General features: G+C 42.0%; 1 protein-coding gene across 9 annotated transcripts in view; it reads right to left on the reverse strand.

Annotated features, from left to right (window-relative positions):
- RNF216 (ring finger protein 216) overlaps positions 1–26,740 on the reverse strand; it is a 165,076-nt gene that overhangs the window by 100,443 nt on the left and 37,893 nt on the right. For 5 of the 9 annotated variants that reach the window (XM_077996126.1, XM_015133224.3, XM_015133225.3 and 2 more), the window contains 8 exons: positions 25,129–25,968; positions 23,763–23,839; positions 16,076–16,178; positions 14,776–14,940; positions 10,356–10,470; positions 6,700–6,839; positions 2,496–2,546; positions 670–807 (listed from right to left, as the gene is read on the reverse strand). In XM_077996126.1, coding sequence (XP_077852252.1) covers positions 670–807; positions 2,496–2,546; positions 6,700–6,839; positions 10,356–10,470; positions 14,776–14,940; positions 16,076–16,178; positions 23,763–23,839; positions 25,129–25,968 — 1,629 coding nt within the window. The remainder of the gene's footprint in view (positions 1–669; positions 808–2,495; positions 2,547–6,699; positions 6,840–10,355; positions 10,471–14,775; positions 14,941–16,075; positions 16,179–23,762; positions 23,840–25,128; positions 25,969–26,740) is intronic. The other 4 variants (XM_077996128.1, XM_015133227.3, XM_028845103.2 and 1 more) reach the window with 1 other exon arrangement.

Genomic DNA, 26,740 nt, shown 5'->3' on the forward strand with positions numbered 1-26,740 from the left:
TAGCTGGATTACAGGCACCCACCACCACACCTGGCTAATTTTTGTATTTTTAGCAGAGATGGGTTTTCACCATGTTGGCCAGGCTGTTCTCAAACTCCTGACCTCAGGTAATCCACCTGTCTTGGCCTCCCAAAGTGCTAGGATTACAGGCATGAGCCACTGTGCCCAGGCAAAAAGTCATCTTCTTAATCACTGTGTTAACTTTATATTGCTGCTGGAACAAAATACCACAAACTTAGTGGTGTAAAACAATGTAAAATTCCTATACTGTGTTTGTTATGGTGATGTCCAGAGAAACTGACTTTGGAGAGAGAAACATGATCTTGTGCAAAGTAAGTTATGTTATTTTAACATATATTTAATCCAATAGGCTGCAAGGTTCTCTCTTTTGGAGGTAAGCTTCCCTCTGATTATGAATAAGAAGATGAGTGAAGCCAGTGCTCCTCTGCAGCTAGGCATGGGGGCGTGGAAGAATTCTACTGCTCCCTGAAAAGAAATCTGCTGTGCTTAGAGAACCCACATAATCACACACAACAGGTAATGCCCATAAGCACATCAGCAAAATTCCACCTCACCCTGAAAGAGGCACTTACACTTATCTATCAACATGGTCTCCTTAGACTCCAGGAATGTGTCCTATATACATGGGACATATTACACAGTTCTTACCTTTCCAGATCCAAAGACTGCCTCTTGGGCATATCTGATGAGACACTCTTTGCAGAACAAGTGAGCATCTGCACACTGCGTCAGCTCCTCGAATGGAAATTCCCCATAGCAGCAGCGACACTCAATCAGTTGGCCGTCCTGCAGGCAGTCAAGAAACACACATGAAATGTCCTGCACTTAAGCAGAGGGAGAGCCTTGTCTCCCATCCTCATCTCTCTCCCACCCCCCAAACAAATTCTGAGGTAAAAAGCAACCCATTTTAGAGGCCATAAAACAATGATATGTTGTTTCGTGCTATATAAATTCAGCTCAAGATACTAGCACAATAGTAATCCATACCTAAAACAGCGACGTTTTCATGGGTTTTGTCTGGTATTCTTTAGAGTAATTCTTTGTATAAAGTTATCATATTCAATCCCATGGTGCAAAGGGACTAGAACATCTGCACTCAGATGCTAATGTGATTATAAAAAGCAAGGATAAGAAACACAAGAGATATTAACCAAAATGCTTTCAAAAGTTGAATTTTGTTCTTGTCATAAGGACTGGTCGTATCCAAGTCTGAGCTTTATTTTAAGGGACTACTGAAGCTAATTAAAGCAGCAATCTCAAATAATGTACCAAGCTATTGACTCCTTTTATTAACCACAGCAACTGATCCAATCAGCAACTGATCCAATCACCAACTCATTCTTTTTTTTTTTTTTGAGACAGAGTCTCACTCTATCGCCCAGGCTGGAGGCGCAATCTCGGCTCACTGCAACCTCCACCTCCCAGGTTCAAGCGATTCTCTTGCTTCAGCCTCCTGAGTAGCGGGGAATTACAAGCGCCCACCACTACGCCCAGCTAATTTTTTGTATTTTTAGTAGAGACGGGGTTTCACCATGTTGGCCAGGCTGGTCTCGAACCCCTGACCTTCTGATTTGCTCACCCTGGCCTCCCAAAGTGCTGGGATTACAGGTGTGAGCCACCGCATCCAGTGCCATTCTTTTATTTATTTTTAATTTTTATTAGAAATGGGGTGTTGCTATGTTGAGCAGGTTGGTCTCAAACTCCTGGGCTCAAGCAATCCTCCCATCTCAGCCTCTCAAAGTGCTGAGATTACAGGCATGAGCCATGATGCCCGGCCACCAGCCCATTCTTAATACCACATTAGAAAAGGTCACTAGCCAGGTGTAGTGGTTCACACCTGTTCCCAGCACTTTGGGAGGCTGAGATGGATGGATCATCTAAGGTTAGGAGTTTGAGACAGCCTGGCCAACATGGTGAAACCCCGTCTCTACTAAAAATGCAAAAATTAGCTGGACATGGTGGCACATGCCTGTAGTTCCAGGTACTCGGGAGGCTGAGACAGGAGAATCGCTTGAACGCAGGAGGCAGAGGTTGCAGTGCGCTTCAGCCTTGGTGGCAGAGCAAGACTCCGTTTGAAAAAAAAAAAAATAAATAAATAAAGAAAAGCTCACTGTATGAGGGCAGCAGACACCATACAGAAACCCATCTTGCCCTGAGGTTAGACATATCTCTTTCTTTTAACTTTAAAGTGATATCTAAGTTGTAAACTTTCCTTTATGAGTCTATCTAATGACCGTCAGGTAATGATTTTTAATGGGAACATCTATTATCTCCCTTCAATTCTGATTCAGTGTGATATAAGAGTGACTACATTAGATCATGTATCTGACTATAACTTGGCTGAACTGCAAACTCAGCAAATCAACAGAAGGTTATCCAAAAACAAATTTGCCATCAAAAATGCTGACAAAACATGGTAAGAGAAAACAGCCCATGAAAATGCCCAGAATAAACAAGGTGAGATTTCAAACTACCTTTTGATACTGTTCTTCATTCATCTGCAGGGCAAGCAAAAAGTCTTCATGCTGAAGAACAAAAAAAGGACACACTCAGACACAAATTCAGTAAAAATGACACTAACCATTTAGTATTCATTTCCATAAACATAACTCCAGTATTGTGATCTCTTCAATTACACAGGTTAGCAGTTCAAAAAGTTACCTGTGAATAAATTGTAAGTGGATCAGAGAGCTAGAAAATACAGGACAATTTTTCTTAAGCATGACTCAAAATGTAGAATAAATAAGGGAAAAGGCTGACACACAAAACACTTTGAATAGCAAAGAATAGCATCAACAAAAACAAACTGAACAAATGAAAACTAAGTTTGGCTGGGCGGGATGGCTCATGCCTGTAATAGCAGCACTTTGGGAGGCTGAGGCGGGCAGATCACCTGAGATCAGGAGTTCGAGACCAGTCTGACCAACATGGAGAAACCCTGTCTCTACCAAAAATACAAAATTAGCTGGGTGTGGCGGCGTGCGAATGTAATCCCAGCTATTTGGGAGGCTAAGGCAGGAAGATCACTTGAACTCGGGAAGCAGAGGTTGCAGTGACCTGAGATCGCGCCATTGCACCCTAGTCTGGGCAACAAGAGTGAAACTCCGTCTCAAAAAACAAACAAAAACTGTTTGACAACAGACTTTGTTGGCGAGGCTGTGTGGTAGTGGGCACCCTTACACATTACTGGTGAAAATGCAAAGCAGGACAACCACACTGGCGGGACACTGGCACAGAGTCATCAATGCCACTTCCAAGAGTCTAGCCCAAAGATGCACCTGGGCAGAAACAGGGAATGATGTATGCATAAACTTATCATGGCGCTATTTATAATCACGAAAACCTGGAAACCCTAAACGTCCATCAACAGGGGAATGACTGAATAAACTGTGGTATTACATAAAATGGTATACCAGCCAGTTTAAAAAAGGAAAGAGAAAAACCCCTATGAATTGCCACAGAGTGATTGCCAGGATGCATGGTTAAACGAAAAATGCAGTCACAGAAGAGTTCTTCACCATTTGGGATTACATTAAATTATTTGTGAGACAGCATCTCACTCTGTCGCCCAGGCTGGAGTGCAGTGGTGTGATCCTGGCTCACTGCAGCCTCAACCTCCCAGGCTCAAGAGATCCTCCCGCCTCAGCTTCCTGAGTAGCTGGGACTACAGGTGTGAGCTACTACGCCTGGAAAACTCTGCTACTATCTGGATAAGAAAGACGGGTAAATAAAAATAGTATACATATTTGTTTTTCCATAAATAAGGAAAAATAAACCAAAGACTAACAATAATGGTTATATATAAACGAAGTAGGGGCCAGGTGCAGTGGCTCACGCCTATAATCCCAGCACTTTGAGAGGCCAAGGTGGATGGATCGCTTAAGGACAGGAGTTTTAGACCAGTCTGGTCAACATGGTGAAACCCTGTCTCTACTAAAAATACAAGAATTAGCCAGGCATGGTGCTCGCGCCTATAATCCCAGCTACTCAGGAGGCTGAGGCAGGAGAATCCCTTGAACCCAGGAGTCAGAGGTTGCAGTGAGCCGAGATCCTGACACTGCACTCCAGCCTGGGTGACAGAGCAAGACTCTGTCTCAAAAAACAAACAAACAAAGGAAAGTGGGAGAAAGGGACAGGACAAAAGCTAGATTTTTCTGAATATTCCTTGTTTTATAGTTTTGACTTCAGAACTAAATTTTTTTTACAAAATTAGATAAAAAAAAAAAAAAAACCAATTCTCTAAAAGTTCAAAATAAACAGAAAGAAAGAAACTTTTTTTTTTTTTTTCTGAAATAGAGTCTTGCTTTGTTGCCCAGGCTGGAGTGCAGTGGCACGATTTTGGCTCACTGCAACCAATCCCGACCTCCCAGGTTCAAGCAATTCTCGTGCCTCAGCCTCCCAAGTAGCTGGGATTACAGGCAGCTACTTGGAGGGATTACATGCCCAGCTATTTTTTGTATTTTTAGTAGAGACAGAGTTTTGCCATGTTGGCCAGGCTGGTCTTGAACTCCTGGCCTCAAATGATCGCCTGCCTTGGCCTCCTAAAGTGCTGGGATTACATGCATAAGCCACCGTGCCTATAAACTTGTTTATCAACTTAATGGCATAAGCACCAAGACATATTTCAAGCGACTTTAAGATATTTTAATTTTATATTCTCAGATATAATCTGACAAGAATAATGTTATTAATGTCATTAAGAACCAAGACTTTTAGCATCAGAGAAAAGAAAATAAAGTTGGCAAGGCATGGTGGTGTATGCCTGTAACCCCAACAATTTGGTTGGCTAAGTTGGGAGGAAGGCTTGAGGCCAGAAGTTCAAGACCAGCCTGGACAACATGGGGAAACCCAGGCTCTACAAACAGAAAAAAAGTTAGCCAGGTGTGGTGGTGTACACCTGCAGTCCCAGATACTCAGGAGGCTGAGGTGGAAGGACTGCTCAAGCCCGGGAGGTTAAGGCAGTAAGCCATGAATGTGCCACTGCACTCCAGCTTCAGTAACATATGGAGCTCCTCTGTCAAAAAAGAAAAGAAAAAAAAGCGAAGAAGGCACTTTGGAGAAATTGTTGAGTCCAGGTGAGAGAAAGCAGAAGTTGGAACGGGGTCATCTTGCTGTGCCCAGAAGCAGAGACACTGTCAGAGACTACAGGAGTCGGGTAAGAGAGACTAACTTGAAGGGGCAGCCACTAGTCAGAGACGGGACAATGTGAGTATCACCAAGAATAAATGACAATGAACGGCATTCATCAATTTGCTAATACTTTAAATACTTATCTGATAAGATTGGTGATATTAATGAATGTCATTCTGTAACAGATGGATTAAGATAATAAATTCTAATTTCTGCTTAAAATCTAGAATTTTGGTCAAAAATAATCACTTCATTCATTTTTGAAAAAATGCCTGCCAAATACCTAATTTTGAACAATCACAGTTTTTCTGTCACTTTTTTCCAAGTAAAAAGTGGCCAATGCAGCTGCTTTGCGTCTCAATTGCACAAGCACTTTCCTCATACCTGGATATAAGACAAGCTTCATATCCTGGGATGTGGCGGAAGCACTTTATGAAGACTTCATTTTATTACACAGAATATTGAAAAGATGTTTTCAAGGGTCAAAATTTGGTAAAATAATTTTTACTGCTTTATCAAACACATTTTTAGTTGAAACTGGTGTGTCTTAAAAATGTAAGCGCGTGGTGGTGAAGAAAACAAAGATTATGAGGATGGCTCTATGCCACTGGTCTGATTCATGCCAAGGCACCACTGCTTTGCTTCTGCTGGTACAAATTCAATATGGTGAAAAAGCAAATACAGCTGACCTTGATCAACAGAGGTGTGAACTATGGGGACCCACCTATGTGCTCATTTTCTTCTGCTTCTGCCACCCTGAGACAGCAAAACCAGCATACCCCTCCTCCTCAGCCTACTCAACGTGAAGACCATGAAGATAAAGACCTTCTCATGCTGACCCACACTACCATTTAATGAATACTAAATATATTTTCCTTATCATTTTCTTAATAACATTTTCTTTTCTCTAGCTTACCTTATTGTAAGAATACAGCATGTAATACACAAAACATACCAAACGTGTTCATCGACTGTTACGGGTAAGGCTTCCTGTCAACAGCAGGCTGTTCACAGTGAAGTTTTGGGGCAAACATTATATGCAGACTTTCAACTGCACAGGGGGAAGCACTCCTAACTCTCATGTTGTTCAAGTGTCGCTGTAATGTCTTAGTATAGTTATAAGAGGTTTGACCTTGTAGACCCCCAAGAGAGTCTTGGGAAACCCAGGGATCTCTGGGTCACACTTTGAGAGCCACTGGTTTAGAAGATACTTATTAAACAATCAATATATACATTCCAGCTGACTTGCACATTTGATACTGTATTAAGAAAAATTAAAGAACGAAATGGAACTGAGGCTGGTGGAGGAGGTAAAATAGATACACAGAGCTCCAATTAAAATTTTCTAACATAAATCTGATTTATGAAACCACAAACATAAGTATTATGACAAAACCCAGGTTTTTTCTTTTTAAAAACTTTGCATATATCCAAATTCACCACTCTGAAGAAAAGGGAAATCTTAAAAGACAGTTTTGTACTAACTAAACCCTAAGAGCAAACCAGAATCCCAGAAACACACCCCAAGACCAGAGCACATCTTCCTACCTCTGCCATCTCTTTGATTTTCTGCTCATAGAACTCCTGCTCTTGTTGCACAGCTGGAAGGAGAGCACGCCGGTCATAGGACCTACAATGTCGTCGCTTATTTTCAAGAAAGAACATCCTCTTTTCTATTTTTATGTCACCTAGAAGATATATGACAATGCAAAAGCATGCAGACAACTGTGTATTAGGAATCTGGGCCAGCCATGTCCATTCTTCCCGGCCTCATCCTCCCTCTTCTCTCTGGCGGTTCGTTTCATGACTTCTCTATCACAGTGTACCATTTGGGAAGACTGGGTTTCTTACCATTTGCCAACCTACCATCCATTTTTTGACCTTTCTGGTTCTTTCCCGCTCTTTATGCTCCAATTGGAAGGCATCTCCTATTCTGTCACTAGTGTACTATGTGATTATACCACAATTTATTATCTATTTCACTACTGAGGACATTTGGGTTTACTGTTTTGGGTTAATCTGAATAGTGCTGCTTATAGCCATGTGTTGGTGAATGTATGTCCGCAATTTAGCTGGGAATTGCTAGATCATGGGATAGGCTTACTTCCAGCTTTAGAAAATAATGCCAGTGTTCCTAAGTGGTTGTACCAGTTTACACCCTTCCTCTATCAGCAACGCATGTGAGTTCCAGTCTCTCCATGTCCTTACCAACACCTATCCTCGGTTTTTAATTTTAGCCATTCTGGTGGGTGCAAATGTGCTATATGTTTTTCAACCATTTTTATTTTGAAAGCATTCAAATATACAAGGGGCTGAAGGAATAGTACCTATATTCACCACAATGTATTATGAGAATAAAAGACAGCAGAATGACAAATATCAGACATGTAATTGATCTGTTTAGGTTTTGTATTTCTTTTGTTGATTTGGCAATTTATGATATTCTTTTTGGAGACAGAGTCTCGCTCTGTTGCTCAGGCTGGAGCACAGTGGCACATTCACAGATAACTACAGCCTCAACTCCTGGGCTCTGGCGACCCTTCCACCTCAGCCTCCTGAGGAGCTGGGACTATACAGGCAGATGCCACTACGCCCAGCTAATTTTTTTGTATTTGCCATGTTGTCCAGGCGGGTCTTGAAGTCCTGGGCTCAAAAAATCCACCAGCCTTGGCCTCCCAAAGTGCTGGGATAACAGGTGTGAGGCACAATGCCTGACCAATTTATGTTTTTCTACAAAACTTTATCTCATCCAGATTTTCAATGTACTCTTGTCTGTTCTTGGTAATCTCTTGATTTTAACATTTACTATCTGCTTCCTAATACATTTTATTTTGATTCTCCTTTTCTCTTGCACCTTTTCATGTTTTTTAAAATTCAAACCTTTTCTTCAGTAAACCAGTTTTTGGGGTCAAGCGCAGTGGCTCACGCCTGTAATCCCAGCACTTTGGTAGGCCAAGGAGGGCACATCATCTGAGGTGAGGAGTTCAAGACCAACCTGTACAACATGGTGAAATCCCGTCTCCACTAAAAATACAAAAATTAGCCAGGCGTGATGGCACACACACCTGTGACTAATCCCAGCTACTTGAGAGGCTGAGGCAGGAGAATCGCTTGAGATTGGGAAGCAGACTCCGTCTCAAAATTAAAAACAAAACAAACAACAAAAAAAGTTTTTGGTATTATGAGAATGGAAAAGCACATGTTTAGAGAGTAAGCTTTGAAGCCAGATTCCCAGCTCAGCTACTCGCTAGCTGTGTAACATGTGCCAAGTTACTTAACCTTTCTGTGCTTCAGTTTTTTTCTATAAAATGATAATAACGGCACATACATCTCATAAGGCTATTTGAAACATAAATGAATTAATCCATTAAAGCACTTAGAAAAGTGACTGGTACATATTAAGTTCTCGATAAATGTTAATTACTATAATTATCAATGCTAGAAATTAAAAAATGTTTTCAACCTCTATTTTTCTTTCATCTTTACTCAGTTCTTTTTGTACTCATGTTGAAGTAATAAGATTTATTTTCAGTCCTTTATTTTTAAAAATAAATGCAATTAAGTCTACAAACTTTCCTCTAATGTATTTTCCTGTATGACCATAAAAAGGACAGAGGAGGGAGACCCTGTCTCACTCTTTGAGTCAAGCAATTATAGCCCAAAGAGCAGTGCTTAGATGGAAAACAAACTGAAAAGGAGAAAAATGGGATGCCTGGAACAGATGAGAGATTTTTAGCCTGTGTCCTTATAAAAAGCTGTTAAAAAAGGCTAAGTGTGAATCATAAATGTTAAACTATTAACATAAATCAAGTGTATTTTTAATCTCATGCTTCCAGGGTCCTTAAAGATTACCTGATAAGTAAAATTTAAGAATCACATCTAAATTAAAGCGCTATACTAGAACAAGGGACTGAATCAAATAAAATGAAGTTAACAGGGAAAACTGTGAGATGCAGCGAAACTGAGAGAGGTATATGACCTGACAGCAATGTGGGTGAAAAGGCCAAGGTTGAATGTGAGCAGACCTCATGTGGAGTATGATGTCCAGTCTTCTACACACCAACTTTCGAAGAGACCCTGACAAGCTAGAGAAGGGCACGTAGGGACAGGGAGAAGGGCAGTCAGGCTGACAAAGGGGCAACAGCCAGAATCTGTCTCTCCACAGGCAAGAACTACAACCATGGCAAGACATTTCAGGAAGTACACGCTGACTTAATACAAAGGAAGAACTGTCTAAAAGACGGAGCTGACCAACAAGGGAGTCAACCATCTTACAAAGCAGCACTTTCTCCACCACTGAAGTCAGAAACAAACGCTGTATGGCTATGTACAAGGATGCCTGCTCTGAACTGTGGGTAAATTTGGCTGAATGAAAAACCACCTACACAGTGCCCCTAGTTCTACATTCTGCCACAGGTCAGGAGAATGCCATGTCAGCAGAGCACTGCTCCACAGATTGGCTTGGGAACCTCAGGAGTCATAACCTAAGCAATTTGCTTTTAGATCCTGAAAATTTCATAGCAAATACAAATACTTTCCAGCTTTATAGTTACCTGAGTTCCCACTTAGTCATACCTGAAATCAAGTGTGGTAATTAACTGCACACATAACAGAAAGGGATGATCTCTAGAAAAGTTGTAGTAACTCCTTTACTGGGTAGAAGCAACTCAGATAAAATCTGAGTTGGTATAAAACTCAAGTTTACATTTCTGGGGATGAGACCTGAAGTAACCTCTTTGAAAGGGTTTTCAGCAGTTATTTCATCAATAAGAATGACAAAATTTTGGAGAAACATGTGGCTACTGGCCATTCTCTCAGTGGCATAAGTGACCCTCCGCAGTAAAGCCTCATTCACAAGTCTGGGCAGTTTTTACCTAACAACACAGCCAATTCTCATCAAACCTTCAAGACCAGTTTTTTCCCCAAGCTTAAAAGCATACTCAAATACTTTCTCACACATGAATTTTCTACCACACAAAATTTTCCTGCCATGGTTTATCGTAAGTAGGAAGGAAGAGGCCAAAAAGTGCAGCCACTTTCTAAAAATGTCAATGTGCTGAAAAAATAGTTCCTGTCAGTCACTCCTCGGACTGGCATGGCCAGATGCTCGGCAGACACCTGTAGCACGGCCTCCTTCACTGACTGTGAAGAAGAAAAGGTACCGTGTTGCAGCTACACACTGCCAGCAACACAGTTTGCATTACCTTGTTCAAACTTGAAATCGATGTAAGAATACTGGTTCATTTCTTTTCTCTTCTTCCTTTTTCCACTGGTTTCTGGTGATAGCTCCTGCCATTTTTTAATGGCATCAGAAAAGGCCTAAAAATTGAGAAAGCGAGAGGTTACTTCTGTAAATGGAAAATAAGAATACACGAGACAGGCAATCCCTAAATGTCATTTTAAAACGGTTTCAGCTTTCTTCCCAGCATGGCTAACAATAGGTAGTGGCGGCCGGGTGCAGTGGCTCATGCCTGTAATCCCAACACTTTGGGAGGTCAAGGCAGGCGGATCCCTTGAGGTCAGGAGTTCGAGACCAGCCTGGCCAACATCGTGAAACTCTGTCTGTACTAAAAATACAAAAATTAGCCGGGCATGGTGGTGCACACCTGTAATCCCAGCTACTCAGGGGAGGCTGTGGTAGAAGAATCACTTGAACCTGGGAGGTGGAGGTTGCAGTGAGCCGAGACTGCACTGCTGCACTCCAGCCTGGGCGAAAGAGTGAGACTACGTCTCAAAAAAAGAAGAAAAAAAAAAAAAGAATTAGTCAGTGGTAAATAGGCATTTCTTTATTTTCATTTTCTTTGACTTTCATAAACTGGTACAGTGGTGGAAGCAAAACACTTACTGACAGATTAAAGAGTAAAGAAAAACTGTTGGCTGGGTGCTGTGGCTCACACCTGTAATCCTAGCATGGCGGGAGGCTGAGCGGGGCAGATCGCTTGAGCTTAGGAGTTCAAGGCTAGCCTGGGCAACATGGGGACACCCCATCTCTACTAAAAATACAAAAAGACAGCTGGGAGTGGTGGTCCACAGCTGTGGTCCCAGGTACTCAGAGGCTAAGGTAGGACAATCACTTGAGCCTGAGAGGCAGGGTTGCAGTGAACCATGATTGCACCACTGCACTCTATCCTGGGTAACACAAGAGACCCAGTCTCAAATAAAAAAAAACTGTCCAAGCTGTCTTTGAATAAGTACAGGTTAAATCACACGACAATGGGCTGGTGAGTTCCATTCTGTAGGCAAATCTTCCATGTTGTTTCCCTGGTCAATGCTCCTCTTTATTCTCCCCTAACCTGCTTCCCCCATGCTCTTCTCTGCCTGCACCTATACGCACCCCACCCTTCGAAAGCATGCTGGAGTTCAAAATCCTTCCACTGGTGAGGATCCCTTTTCTTTCCTACCTTCAGCTTCTCCTTCTTAGATTTTCCTTATCAGGATTTAAATGTGTTGAAGCCAGGGCGGGCGCGGTGGCTCATTCCTATAATCCCATCACTTTGGGAGGCCAAGGTAGGTGAATCACCTGAGGTCAGGAGTTTGAGACCAGCCTGGACAACATGGCAAAACCCTGTCTCTACTAAAAATATAAAAAATTAGCTGGACGTGATGGCATGTGCCTGTAATCCCAGCTAACTGGGAGGCTGAGGCAGGAAAATCGATGAACCTGGTAAGCAGAGGTTGCAGTGAGCTGAGATTGCGCCATTGCACTCCAGCCTAGGCGACAGAGTGTAACTCTGTATTAAAAAAAAAAAAAAAAAAAAAAAGGTGCTCAAGTCTGCCATCCTAAAAAAAAAGGAGGGAGAAGGGGTACCTGATTTGAACAGGAAGGAGGAGTGTGTGAGGTAAGGCCATCCTGCCTGGAAGAGAAGAAGGAAGAGTGGGAGCCTTTCAGGAAGACTGGGTGGGACACTCGGGTGGGACTCTTGAGTGTGGCAGGGGGTAGGTGGCCTTAGGGCTCATGTCCTGTGGCTACGTTGTTAGGGTGCAGGGCAGGCTGGGGTCCAAGCCTGGGCGGCATGAGAAGGGGGGTGGCTATGATGGCAGTGTTTGTCTGAAACTCCTGCTGAAACTTAATCCCCAGTGTGGCAGTGTTGAGAAGGTGATGTCATCTCTCTTTCAATGCCAGCCCCTCTTTTGTCCTCTCCTCTTTGTAGAGAAATTTATCAGAGGAGCTGTTTATCTGCTGTTTCACCACCTCACCCTTATGACCACAAGCTTTCCAGCTGTCTCTAATCTGGCATCTACCCTGCCTTTGCACTTACTAATCCATGCTTATTACTGAGTGGCCAAGTCTACAAGTCTACCATTTACATTTTAGTCCTCATCTTGCACAAACTCTTAGCAGTATTTAATAACAGGCTGGGCATGGTGGCATCCCAGTGCTTTAGGAGGTTGAGGTGGGAGGACAGCCTGAGGCCAGGAGTTCAAGACCAACCTGCACAATCTAGCAAGACCCCATTTCAACAAAAAATGAAAAGATCATCCAGGTGTGGTGGTGCACACCTGTAGTCCTAGCTACATGGGAAACTGAGGCAGGAGGATGGCTTGAGCCCAGAAGGTCAAGGTTGCAATAAGCCATGATTGTGCCACTGTACTCCAGCCTGGGTAACAGAGACCCTGTCTCTAAATAACAATAACAATGATGATGATGATAATACAGACTGCTCCAGTCTTTCAACTTCCTCCTTCCTGTCTGCCTGCCTCCTCCGCTTGCTCTTCACATGTCAGCAATCCTCTCTTCTCACCTGGTATCTCTGGGTACCTCATCCTGGCTGGTGAGATTTTCCATATGCTGATGACTCTCAAAGTCTTATCACCATAAAACCCAAGGAGATACAAAAATAAAAAAATTCCTATCTACAGTCTGTATTTTCCAAACTTTTTAGTCCATTGAACCTCCCAATGAATTATTTTTACTTAAGATGTCTCACAGGCCCTTCTCAGCACACTGGCAACCAATGTTTCCCAGATTGAATTCATGATTATTTCCCTCCAAAGCAGATGTTTATACTAGTTCTCACCCCCAATAAATGATACCAACATCTTCCACAACCCCTTTCACCAAACTCCTACCTGGGTCTGTGATTAAATGTTCCTTGCTCAGGGAGGCCCTTCTGGAGACCCTTGGTCTACTTTAGGTTGCCTCCTGTTTTACCCTTTCAAAGCCCCTCTATTTTTCTTTCAGTCTTTTTTTTGGCCAGGCACAGTGGCTCATGTTGGTAATCTCAGCACTTTGGGAGGCTGAGGCAGGCGGATCATCTGAGGTCAGGAGTTGCTGACCAGCCTGGCCAACATGGTGAAACCCCATCTTTACTAAAAATACCAGCCAGGCGTGGTGGTGAGCATCTGCAGTCCCAGCTGCTCAGGAAGCTGGGGCAGGAGAATCGCTTGAACTGGGGAGGCAGAGGCTACAGTGAGCCAAGATCGCACCACTCCACTCCACCCTGGGCGACAGAGCAAGACTCCATCTCAAAAAAAAAAAAAAAAAAGAGGTGGAAGGGGGTTGGCCTAGACCTCAGCATGAGCCACAGTCCTTGGCTTGGTTCTTCCCTTCCTCCAGGTAAGGCCAATGAGTATTTTAACCACTACAATAACTCCATGTTTGTCCTTTGGACAAAAGAAACATCATAGTGTTCGCTGAGCATCACAAGAATTTCAGTAGAATAGAATTTAATGGCAGTAAGGGCGAATGAGGAGTAAGCCAAGGTCTCTGCTGGCGCATGCACTTCTGTTCTGGCCACAGCTACAAAGTGGGCACCGTGTGCTCTCCTTCATGGAAGATGTCTGTGTTACCACCACGAACCAGCACGCTTCTCACCCTTAACAAAGGCCTTTAAGTGCTATCTATTTTAGGAACCTGGGGGGAGAACGGTGGGAGCTGTCAGTAGCTGTCCATTCTCCTCTGAGAGGGCAATGCTGTGTTCCTGGACTCTTTACAGACTTTACGTCCTATCACTGATAGGATAACTGAGCCATCTGGGGGATGGATGGTCATGTGACCTGTCCCAAGTCAGAAAGCAAATCAGGAAGGAGCAGGATTAGAACACATCTTTCATACTCCTGCATTCCACACTAGAATGTATTACCTTCCAGGATTTTATGGTCAAACCAGGACTTCTCTGCTTCTCATCTATCTATTATTGCTTTTCTTTTTTTTTTTTTTTTGAGACGGAGTCTCGCTCTGTCGCCCAGGCTGGAGTGCAGTGGCCGGATCTCAGCTCAATGCAAGCTCTGCCTCCCGGGTTTACGCCATTCTTCTGGCTCAGCCTCCCGAGTAGCTGGGACTACAGGCGCCCGCCACCTCGCCCGGATAGTTTTTTTGTATTTTTTAGTAGAGACAGGGTTTCACCGTGTTAGCCAGGATAGTCTCTATCTCCTGACCTCGTGATCCGCCTGTCTCGGCCTCCCACAGTGCTGGGATTACAGGCTTGAGCCACCGCGCCCGGCCTCTATTATTTCTTTTCATTTAACCCTTCATGATCAGCAAATACCTATCTATTTATCTTCAGCCTAATTCCTTAGCAATCATAAACCATCCCAATTTCCACAAGCTGGACTGTTCATTCTGTTATCATGGGAAGATGTAGCCAAGAGGTGTGACCCCAAGAGGAAGACCAAGTAGAGCACCTTTCGGGTGATTGCATAGTGTCCTTTGAGCTCGTGCAGCGCCCACTTGATGTCCTGACTACTGAGCATTTTGAAGTCGGCCATGAGGAGGTCAGCAGCTTGGATGAAGCAGCGCTGGTCAAGAGGAGTCAATTTAGAATAGTCAAAAAAGTCTATTTTAGGCAACTGAAACGAGAGAGAAGCATAAAATCAGAGGCCAGGCAGTACATTTCCCATGTAAGGGAAATCATTTTAAGAATTACATGTGTAGAAAAGAATAATGTTTGTTCTAATTACTCTATAAGGAAGTTACCAGCCCTATAAGAGAGATGAGAAAATGGTGGCTCAGAGAGGTTAAACGAACCTGTCTGGAGTCGACAGACTAGTTTTACCAGTTATAATTAGTAAAGAAGTATAGTTGGGGATTTAAACCAATCTTTCAACCATTCTTTCCACAACATATTTACACACAACTATTTTTTTTCCTATTATAGAATACGTAAGAGAGACAGTCAAAGAATCTATGGGGAGTTGGAAGATCAAGCAACAGATCTTAATAAAGTTAGTTCTCAACCATACTTTACCATGTAACACACTAAATGCCAGTTTGGATCACAAATAATGACAATGATTAAAGTTTTTAAAAACCAAGCTGTTTACATCTTGATATGAGACCTGGTTAAACAGATGTATAGTATACACTGTATACAAATCTCACATCAAAAGAAAAAAGATATTCAACTCTAGGTAATGATCTGCATGCTGATGTATTTACAGGGAAGTGTACTGATGTTTTTGCAATTTACTTTGAAATGCATTATAATGAAATGAAACATAACAAAGATGTGCTGATGGACAGACAGAGGACATATATATGATAAAGAGGATACAGTAAACTGTTAACTTTTTAGTAGCACCAGTGGTAGGGATATAGGTGATCGACGTAAAATATTTCAACTTTTCTGTAGGTTTGAAAATTTTCATAATAAAATGTTAAGAGTCCTGGCCAATTCTGGTTTTGTTTTAGGAATTTGCTTTGTAGGATTAAAGATATGGAGGATTCGTTTAATTCTTTGTGGGAAAAGGAAGATAAGAAGATAAGAATTACAAGGAAAGATAGAAGTTAAAGACAGAATTCAAAGTGGCTCAGAATGGGAGATCGCACTGAAGTGTAGACATATTCTGAAATCCTATGTCCCTCTGCTAGTCTTTAAAAACTTGTCCCAACAAAGCACTTTCTTCCCATACAGATAACAACAACAATAACAACAAAGCAGAGCATTTCCAGGTAGCGACTGCAAAGCAAGAACACCACACTTGCCTTTGTCTCATCCTGGCTGGCCAGCAGACTGCTACTGGGATTTATGATGATTCTATCTTCTCTCTTTGGATAATCTGGGTTTTCCAGAAGAAAATTACAAAGTCTGCAAAAACAAATGATGTTACTTTCATACTGCTTCCAAACCCCACACCTGCCCATTGCCTCAAATGCAATGTTTGAAGAATATAGTCCTTAGTCACACATTACAACTGGCCTAACAAGAAATTAAAATGTCCAGCCCAGAAAAACTAAACAGAAAAATAAACAAACAAGTGCATTGAATTCCTATCTTTGTGGAAGATAAAAAATTTAAAAAGCAACGAACATACTGATTAAGGCAAACTCCTCTGAAGTTTAGGTATCAGTTGTGTGTTAATGTAATGAAGTCACTGAAACTATTATTGGTTAAACTACAAAATTGGACAATTTGTAAGAAAAGTAGCTACTCTTTTGTCAAGAAAACTATGAACAAGAAAGAAGTGGAAAACTGTGTATTCACATTTACAATAAAAAATAGTCTGCTAAGAGATGTAATAAATAAATGAAATATAAAAGATCTTCTGTTAATTCATTAATACTTTTCATATCCCTCTGGTAACATGAATCTCTAAGGTAATATAAAACTCTATGAGACACTGAGTTATACTCGGTTTATTTAGCTAGCTGTTAAGCTAGACTGATGAATAGATCATGTTTTCCTATGAACAGACACTCTTCACACCAAACCCATTAGCTTTGTCTATTATCATCATGAAATACTTCCAAAGTAAGGATATATAGAGTGAGATAACACACATTGATGTATCACCACCCAGACCCAACAAATATTAACTATTCAGGCTCTTCACAGCCAAATCAGACAACCACCTTGGAATGACTGCACAGTACTGAAGATAGAGTGAGTGGGGTACAGCTCTAGCCACATTCAGTAGCAAGGAAGTTCCTTTGCTCAGAGGTTAATGGGGACTTCCCCTTTTCTCTGTTCTTTCTCTTGCTCCAGTAGATTCCTAGGATGAACCCCTAGGTGCTATACCTGCAGTTCTCACACACCTCCTTTCTACTGATTCTCTTTTGCCAGATGTCAATAGTAAGGCCTATAATAGTAGGACAGGAGGTCTGGCAGAAAGAAGGCAGAGAAAAAGTGCCCAGCTCTGCCTCTTTTTCTCACCCAGGTGCCAGTGTTTGGGGACTGGTTTGGACACGTTCGTTTATTCTGCAACCCCCGCCGAGGACCCATGTCAAAGCGCTCTCGCTCATCCTGACATCTCACTGCATTTCCCTTTGCCATTACTTCTGGGAGTCCCATATACTTTTTGTCTCTAAGCTCCCCGCTTCCCTACCACCACAGCCTGCCCAGTCTATGGAACACAATGCCAGAGGCCCAAAGAGAGGAAAAAAAGCAGGAAACTCCTATTACAGAGGGAGACAAGAATTCAGAGTACATTTTCCTTTAAAACCATTGTCATCAGTGGTAATTCTCTGTCCTAGAATTCACTGGTGTGCACTGAGGTTATGCAAACCTTTGAAGGCTGACCTGAGAATTAGCCACCAGCAAAAATCCTGTCTGTAGGGAAAGGCCTGAGTTACAGACAACTCATTACATGTGCATATTTGACGCGGCGACAAACTAGACATGAACTAGCTTTAAAATGGTCTGTTTTCACGTTTTCTCAAGTACATGATACATAAGTACACCTCTACATGAAATACAGGTGGAACAGTAGATATGATTTCTTAAAAAAAAAAAAAAAACATGTTTGAGAGGTTCATCTCTCCCCATTTTATATTTTCAACAATATTAAGAACTTCAAATACTGAAATGCTACAGATATGAAGTTCCACACGGTAGGTATCAGAAGCTCTCACTATAAACTGTCAAAATTCATTTCTAGTTTAATCCTTTCATTATGCTTACCAACAGAGCTCTTCTGGAGGTTAAGGGACATTTAGAGGCCCAGAAAATGAAGGATAAAGTTTTTCTTCTACAGAAACAAGTGGTATTCTCTAATATCTGCACCCTGGGGCAAAAGCAGAGGGGAAGCCTGTTGGACTTCAATCTGCCTACCTCTTCATATGATGTCATGCTTGAGGTGATCTGACATGCTAGCGGATCTAGAGAAGGCACTCCTGCAAAGTAAGCCAGGCTAGTACTCCGACCTTTCAACCCTTAGATAGTTGTTGCTGCCTTCATCCAACTGAAGTTGACCCCACGTGAGTGAAAGGTCTAAGTTAACCAGCCAGAGTAGATTACCTGCCATGTGGTTCTCTAATGAATAGGCCCTTCCTGCTTAAAATGCCCAGATGGTTCCATCTGAAGGTCATTGAAAGATGCACATAAAGCAACTGAGACTGAGCTACAACAAAATCCCAGCCTGCTCAACTCAGCTTTGGGCCTTATTTCCAGTTTCCATTAACATTTTAGTTTAGTTGTGGAATTAACATTGTCCTAGGAGCCCAGAGACTAACGGAAAGGAAAGCAGTGTCAGGAAAACAAGATTGGCTTGAAAAGATGCAATACAATGACGGTACATTCTCTTGCTTTTCGGAATTTTTTTTTTTTTTTTGAGAAGGAGTCTTCTCTGTTGCCCAGGCTGGAGTGCAGTGGCACGATCTCGGCTCACTGCAAGCTCCACCTCCCAGGTTTACGCCATTCTCCTGCCTCAGACTCCCGAGTAGCTGGGACTACAGGCGCCCGCCACCTCGCCCGGCTAGTTTTTTGTATTTTTTAGTAGAGACGGGGTTTCACCGTGTTAGCCAGGATGGTCTTGATCTCCTGACCTCGTGATCTGCCCGTCTCAGCCTCCCAAAGTGCTGGGATTACAGGCTTGAGCCACCGCACCCGGCCTCATAAGAATTTTTATGTGTTTAAGGATCAATGTTTGTTTCTGAGTGACACAAAAAAGCACAGAGGGTCAGCAAGTCCCTAAAAATAAGTACACGTGTGAGACTCAGGAAGTAGAACAGAACTGTAACAGAAGGTGTCAATTTGATTACAGTTTAGTGATTTTTATAGACAATCTTGAAGATATACTTAAACATGATGTTCATCTGCAGAAGGAGAGAAAAACATTGAAGTATTCTTCAATTTCTATGAGGTTAAATTATTAAAAAATACTATAACAGGCCAGGCGCGGTGGCTCACGCCTGTAATCCCAGCACTTTGGGAGGCCGAGGTGGGCGGATCACAAGGTCAGGAGATCGAGACCACAGTGAAACCCCGTCTCTACTAAAAATACAAAAAATTAGCCGGGTGCGGTGGCAGGCGCCTGTAGTCCCAGCTACTCAGGAGGCTGAGGCAGGAGAATGGCGTGAACCTGGGAGGCGGAGCTTGCAGTGAGCCAAGATCGCGCCACTGCACTCCAGCCAGGGGGACAGAGCGAGACTCCGTCTCAAAAAAAAAACAAAAAACAAAAAACAAAACTAAAACATGTTATCTGGTATTCAAATCATTGTTCTTTAAATGAGCTAAATTTATACTTTTCTGTACCATTTACATTTTCTGTAATGAACAAACCAGTATTACATTTCATAACCAGGAAAACATTAACCAAAACAAGAAAAAAAGGAATTCAAAGAGGAGAAGTAAACAATTCACATGCAAAGGAAATACAATTAATAAACAAATATATGAAAAAAACAGCCAATTATCAAAGAAATGTCACTTATGCTACTTTATGCCTACCCTAGTTAACTACAAAAAATAACATAACTCAGTCTTATTGAAGAGTTGTCAAAGCAATTCACACATACAAGTTGCTTTTTAGGTGAGTGGAAGTCTACGAGAAAAGTTTTCATTGTAAAAATGTAGTCATTGCTGCTCAATTTTCCTGTAAACCTAGAACTGCTCTAAAAAATAAAGCTTAGTGGCCGGGCGCGGTGGCTCAAGCCTGTAATCCCAGCACTTTGGGAGGCCGAGGCGGGCGGATCACAAGGTCAGGAGATCGAGACCACAGTGAAACCCCGTCTCTACTAAAAATACAAAAAATTAGCCGGGCGCGGTGGCGGGCGCCTGTAGTCCCAGCTACTCAGGAGGCTGAGGCAGGAGAATGGCGGGAACCCGGGAGGCGGAGCTTGCAGTGAGCCGAGATCGCGCCACTGCACTCCAGCCTGGGCAACAGCGTGAGACTCCGTCTCAAAAAAAAAAAATAAAATAAAGCTTAGTAATTTTAAAAATGTAGTTATTATTATGCCACTTAGAAATCCAAAAAGAAAGTATTTCAAAAGCTAGGAGGGGAAAAAACTCCCCCACAAACAATTCTCCTGGAAAACAGCAAACATAGCCAACAGGAAGGTGGATGCCAGGGCGTGGGGCACGTAGAGTTCAGGAGACAAGCAGGAGAATGTTCACAGCTACATTATTTGTGACAGTCAGAACTCAAATCCCTATCAAAAGTAGATGGAAAATTTCATTGCTAAGTGGTATATGAAAAATATGTAAACTGTGGTTCTACCCAACATGAATAAGTCTCACAAACATAATGCTGAGTGAAAAGAAGTCAGACGCAAAAGACTATAGACTACACAAAATCGTTATGTAGTGTTCAAAGAGGATAGCAACATTCTATTTCTTGAAGATTTCTGGGTCGTGGTTACATGAGTGTTTGGTTTGTGATAAATTATTGAACTGTGCATCTTTATTTTCTTCATTTTTCTTTGTGTGTATCATATTCTACAATAACCAAGTTTAAAAACTATACACAATAAATATGTGGAAAGGCTTGAGATGAGTGAGTAGCTGGCATGTAAATAACAAAATGGCTTTTTTTCCTCACTGTATGGAAGGTTAAATACCCAGGCAGAGTCTCTTGTTGAAAAATAAAAAATGCTTTAAGAGTTTGGGTAATCCAAGCTGGGTGAGGTAACACATACCTATAATCCCAGCTATTCGGGAGGCTGAGGCAGCAGAATCATCTGAACATGGGAGGCAAAGGTTGCAGTGAGCCGAGATCATGTCATTGCACTCTAGCTTGGGCGACAAGGGAAAAATTCTGTCTCTCAAAAAAAAAAAAAAAAAAGAAAGAAAAAAAAAGTTTGCCGGGCATGGTGGCTCACGTTTCCCAGCACTTTGGGAGGCTGAGGCAGAGGACTAACTTGAGGTCAGGAGTTCGAGACCAGCCTGGCCAACATGGTGAAACCCCATCTCTACTAAAATACAAAAATAAGCTGGGCATGGTGGTGTGCGCCTGTAATCCCAGCTACTCGGGGGGCTAAGGCAGAAGAATCACTTGAACCCAGGAGACGGAGGTTGCAGTGAGCCAGGATCACGCCACTGCACTCCAGCCTGGGCAAGAGAGTGAGACTTCATCTCAAAATAAATAAATAAATAAATAAATAAATAAATAAAATAAAAAAAGTTTGTATAATCCAAAAACTTCAAGACAGGAATCTAAAGTCGTTTCAAACTGACACTGCCCTTGGGGACTTGAAAGAAGCAAAAACAATCCTCTCTAAAGAAACCAACTCTATCAAGAACTCAAGACATGAGCTTAGAGTCAAACTTAGAAAATACACAAGAAAATGAGGCACAATGGGAGCCAGCAGGAAGAACAGAATAAGATTCCCAATAAGATTCCCAAGAACTTAACACATCAGAACAATCAAACTCACAAAGAAGCGATGATTATTGTTTAAAGAAATAAAAAAAGATTAAAAATGTAGGCAAAGAGCAAAATTCTAGGAAAATAACGAAGAAAATTAAAAGCTAAAATATCATAACTGAAAAACAGTAACACAGTGGATGAGTTAAAAGATTACACTCTGCTGAAGAGAAATTTGTGGGCTAGAAGACACCTGTGAAGAAATCGTCCAGAATGCATCTCAGAGACAAAGAGGTGAACTTAGAGACATGGAGATTGTGGGAGAAGAGTTACAGAAGACAGGAAACAGCTACAAAATTTCCAGAACTGACATCACCAATCTATGGCTTGGTAGTATATACTCTTAATGGTTTTGCTTTACTGAGAAGCATGTTAAGTAAAATTGATAAAGATTAAGGGAAGGCCAGGTGAAGTGGCTCACACCTGTAATCCCAGCACTTTGGGAGGCTGCGGTAGGCGGATCGCCTGAGGTCAGGAGTTCAAGATCAGCCTGGCCAACATGGCGAAACTCTGTCTCTACTAAAAATACAAAAATTAGCCAGGCGTGATGGCGCATGCCTGTAATCCCACCTACTTGGGAGGCTGAGGCAGGAGAGTCACTTAAACCTGGGAGGCGGAGGCTGCAGTGAGCTGAGATTGCACCATTGCACTCTAGTGTAGGCGACAGAGTGAGACTCTGTGTAAAAAATAAATAAATAAATAAACAAGTAAAAATCTGATGACAGTGGTTGCCTCTGTACAGAGGTGGGATCAGACAAGGCCACTACTGGCTCCAACAGTGTCATTGTACAAATTAGAAAAAAGTACCTACATTGGGTTAAGTACCTGGAAAGGGGTCCTTCCTTCTCAGCCTCGGCAGGGAAGAAACCCACCTGCACCCCTGACTGAGAACCACAGTATAAGATAGGAACTTTGAGGAAAGGTGTTTAGTGAACTATTTTGTTTAAGTTTACCACCAGGCTGGGCACAGTGGCTCACGGCTGTAATCCCAGCACTTTGGGAGGCCAAGGTAAGCAGATTACGAGGTCAGGGGTTCAAGACTAGCCTGACCAACATGGTGAAACCCTGTCTCTACTAAAAATACAAAAATTAGCCGGGTGTGGTGGAGCACGCCTGTAATGCCAGCTACTCAGGAGACTGAGGCAGGAGAATTGCTTGAACCCGGGAAGTGGAGATCGCAGTGAGCCAAGATCACACTACTGTACTCCAGCCTGGGCAACAGAACAAGATTCCGTCAACAACAACAACAACAACAACAACAACAAATTACGACTATTTCACTTCTGCAGATCAGAAGGAGGGGAAAGAGTATATTTTTCATTTTATATTCTTCAGGAAAACTTGTATTTTTAAAAAGCATATTTAAGACTTAAAAAAAAAATTTTTTTTTAAACAGAGACAAGATCTCACTCTGCCTCCCAGGCTGGAGTGTAGGAACGTAACATAGCTCCCTGAAGCCTTGAATTCCTGGACTCAGGTAATCCTCTTGCCTCAGCCTCCCAAAGTGCCAGGATTAAAGGTGTGAGCTATGTGTCTGGTCTATATTTATCCTTTTTATAAAGAAAATTAAGAAATGCTTCTATGTATTTCTCCAGAGTGGTTGCAGAACACTTTGTTACAATTGTAGGGAAGAAAATGTCTTAACATCTTGACTAAAACACAGGTAGTATCAATCTCAGAAACAACTCAGCATCATAATTCTGTAACCATGCAGTATTCCATAAAATCCAGAAAACAGTCTGTATATCACTAATGTCAGAATGAACAAGGTCATTAAAAAAGACATGCCAAGTGAAATAAGCCAGTCAGAAAAGAATAAATACATGAGGCCCTGATAGCAGTCAAATCCATATAGAAAGAAAGTAGGATGCTGGGTGCCACTGGCTTGGGAGGGGGATGCGGAGTGAGTGTTTAATGGGGACAGTGTTTCATTTTGAGAAGAAGAAAGAGCTCTGGAGATGGATGGTAGTGATAGTTGCATACTTAACACCACCAAATTGTATATTTAAAAATGATTAAAATGGTAAATTTTATATTATATATATTTTACCACAACCACTACCACAAAAAAAGCATGGTATTATACTTACACATTCAGATCATAATAATTCTTCAAATGAATTATTTCCTCAATAAACCCATTTGCTACATCTGGAAATCTTGCTTCCTAGAAACAAATAAGAACATAATTTATATTTCATTCACTAGAATGGTTTCAAATGCCAATACAAGACGGATGGCAAAAGTGTAATAAAATGACTAAAGACTAGAAAAGGGCTTTGAAGCAGGTCTGTGTGTGTCTTCAAAGTCAACACTAGTTCTCAGATTCATCTGTCTACATAGAAGATTAGGTCTAGAAAGGTCTTGAGAGATCTCATTCTCTGTCCCCATTTTACAGATCCATTCTTCATTGTTTCAACAAATACTGAGCATCTCTGTCTAGACAAAGGGAATCAAAACACAAATAAGTTACAATCTCATACCAGCCCTCAAGCAGCTCACAACCTCATGGCTAGATAAAAACACCTGGGTGGCTGGGCGCGGTGGCTCATGCCTATAATCGAAGCACTTTGGGAGGCCGAGGCAGGCGGATCACCTGAGGTCAGGAGTTCGAAACTAGCCTGGCCAACATGGTGAAACCCCGTCTCTACTTAAAAAAAACACAAAAATTAGCCAGGCGTGGTGGTATGCACCTGTAATCCCAGCTACTCAGGAGGCTGAGGCAGGAGAATCGCTTGAACCCAGGAGGCGGAGGTTGCTGGGACTACAGGCGCATGCCACCACACCAGGCTAATTTTTTGTTTTTTCAGTTGAGACAGGGTTTCACTGTGTTAGTCAGGACAGTCTTGATCTCCTGACCTTGTGATCCACCCACCTTGGCCTCCTGAAGTGCTGGGATTACAGGCGTGAGTCACCATGCCCGGCCCTTATATTACTCTTAATATCACCACTAATAGAACTTTGTAGGATGACAGAAACATTGTCCTCTATGCTTGATGATGAGGTAAGCTGTTAGCCTCATGTGGCTACTAAGGCTAAGATGTGACTGGTGCCACGGGAAAATTTTATTTAACTGTAAGACATTTAAATGTAAACTGCCACAAGGAGCTAGTAAGTGCCATATTGGACAGCATAGGTCTAGGTAATTCAATAAACCTGCTTTAAGGGTTTCCATTTGGAGTGAACTCAAGGAATTTGAAAAAAACGAGGAACTGCAGGTATGACAGCACCAGGCCACCATGATATGCAGTTAGAATCCCAGAGAGCTTCCTGAAGAGTTAAGTATAGTAAAGGAACCCCGATTCCATTTTCACATCTTCAGAGTGTCTCTTTTCTGTATATCTAGATATATACTTCTTAGAAAAATAAAGTCCACGCATACAACCTTTTTTTGCAATAAAAAAAAAGAAAGAAACTCAGTATATGTAGTGTCTGCATTTACTTGATAAAACTTACCGTTTCTTTCACTAATAGTTCAACAAGTTCTTGATCTACCTCTGCAGCTTCTTGCCCCCAAATGTTTTCCAAATTGGGCTCTTCAGATTCTTGCATTGGAAAGGCTGGACCTGGCTCTTCATCATCAATTGCTAACTGTTGGTCTTCAAACTCTCCTAGAGGATGGGCAGGCTGAGGAGAAGAGGGGCCTGAAATCCCACCTTGCTGGGGTTCTGGCCTTGGAAAAGCTGGCCCCGGGAATTCATGCTGAAACAAGCGGCCCAGTTCTGCTTCAGGCTGCCGTTCCTGAGGAACAACTTGGTTTGTTATTTCACGGGGCTGTTGGTTCAGAGACTGGAAGTAAGGATGATCTAACCAGCAGTCTTCTTCGATGGCCTGATCATCTGCTAGAGCAGCTGACTCTCCTGGATTTGATAACAGCTCTGTCTCTGAGTCTTCGGATGACTGGTTCTGAGTTTCTAAAGGATCGCTTTCTGTGTAAAGAAGGCTACTTTCTTCCAAGATGATGACTTTCTGCTCTGATCTGGGGTTGACAATGTCATTTGCTGCTTCGTTACGACTCGGTCCAGGCTTGGGTTCTTTTTCTATTTGGCCACTTGGCTTAGTGAATTCAGAGATTCCAGGAGGCCCAAGATCCAGAAATTCACCGTAGTCATCCTCAGAATCATCCTGTGCCCCAGAATCAAACAATGGGTTGTTACACACTGAAAAATAGCTGCTCTTATCTGATTCAAATGCTGCTCTAGACTTTTTAGGGCTTTCTTCTCCCAACCTTTTCAGATCTTGCCACTGGGCAGCTGGTTTGATGAGATTGGGTCGTGATCTCTGAGGTTTATTTGTCTAAGAAAAAATGAAATTTTAATAATTCAATTTCTTTCCTATGCCTATCCCTCCTTATGTACTTATATTGAGCTTCCGAGATAGGATAGGAAAGAAACAAAAACACCCTCCCCCTTAACAATACCTATATTTATATTTATCTTAACATTGAAATTTGATTACACTATGTACTATCTGTAAGAATCAAAGTAGTCATTCATAGATTAAAGCTTGAGATAGAGTTTGAATTATAACTTATTTTTACTTTTCAGACAGAGTTTTCCTCTGTTAACCCAGGCTGGAGTGCAACGGTGCGATCTCAGCTCACTGCAACCTCTGCCTCCCAGGCTCAAGCAACTCTTGTGCCTTAACCTCCCGAGTAGCTGGGATTACAAGCATGTGCCACCATGTCCAGCGAATTTTTATATTTTTAGTAGAGATGGGGTTTCGCCATGTTGGCCACGCTGGTCTCAAACTCCTGGCCTCAAGTGATCTGCCTCCCTCAGCCTCCCAAAGTGCTGGGATTACAGGCATGAGCCACTGAACCCGGCCCTGAATTATAATTTAATCTGAGACCACTAAAACAAAAATAACTCCACAGCAGAGAAAACAATGAAAGAATGCTAACACATCAGAAGAATAAGAAATGTTCAAAAAACATATAAAAACAATCTAAATCTCATTAGCAACCAGCAAAATGAAAAATTAAAACAAGACAGTATTTTTTTCCCTGTAAAACTGGCAAACTTTTAAATTAGATAATACCAAGCATTGGTGAGGATGGTGAAAATTC

This window comes from Macaca mulatta, chromosome 3, assembly GCF_049350105.2.
Source record: "Macaca mulatta isolate MMU2019108-1 chromosome 3, T2T-MMU8v2.0, whole genome shotgun sequence".
NCBI classification, from domain to species: domain Eukaryota; kingdom Metazoa; phylum Chordata; class Mammalia; order Primates; family Cercopithecidae; genus Macaca; species Macaca mulatta.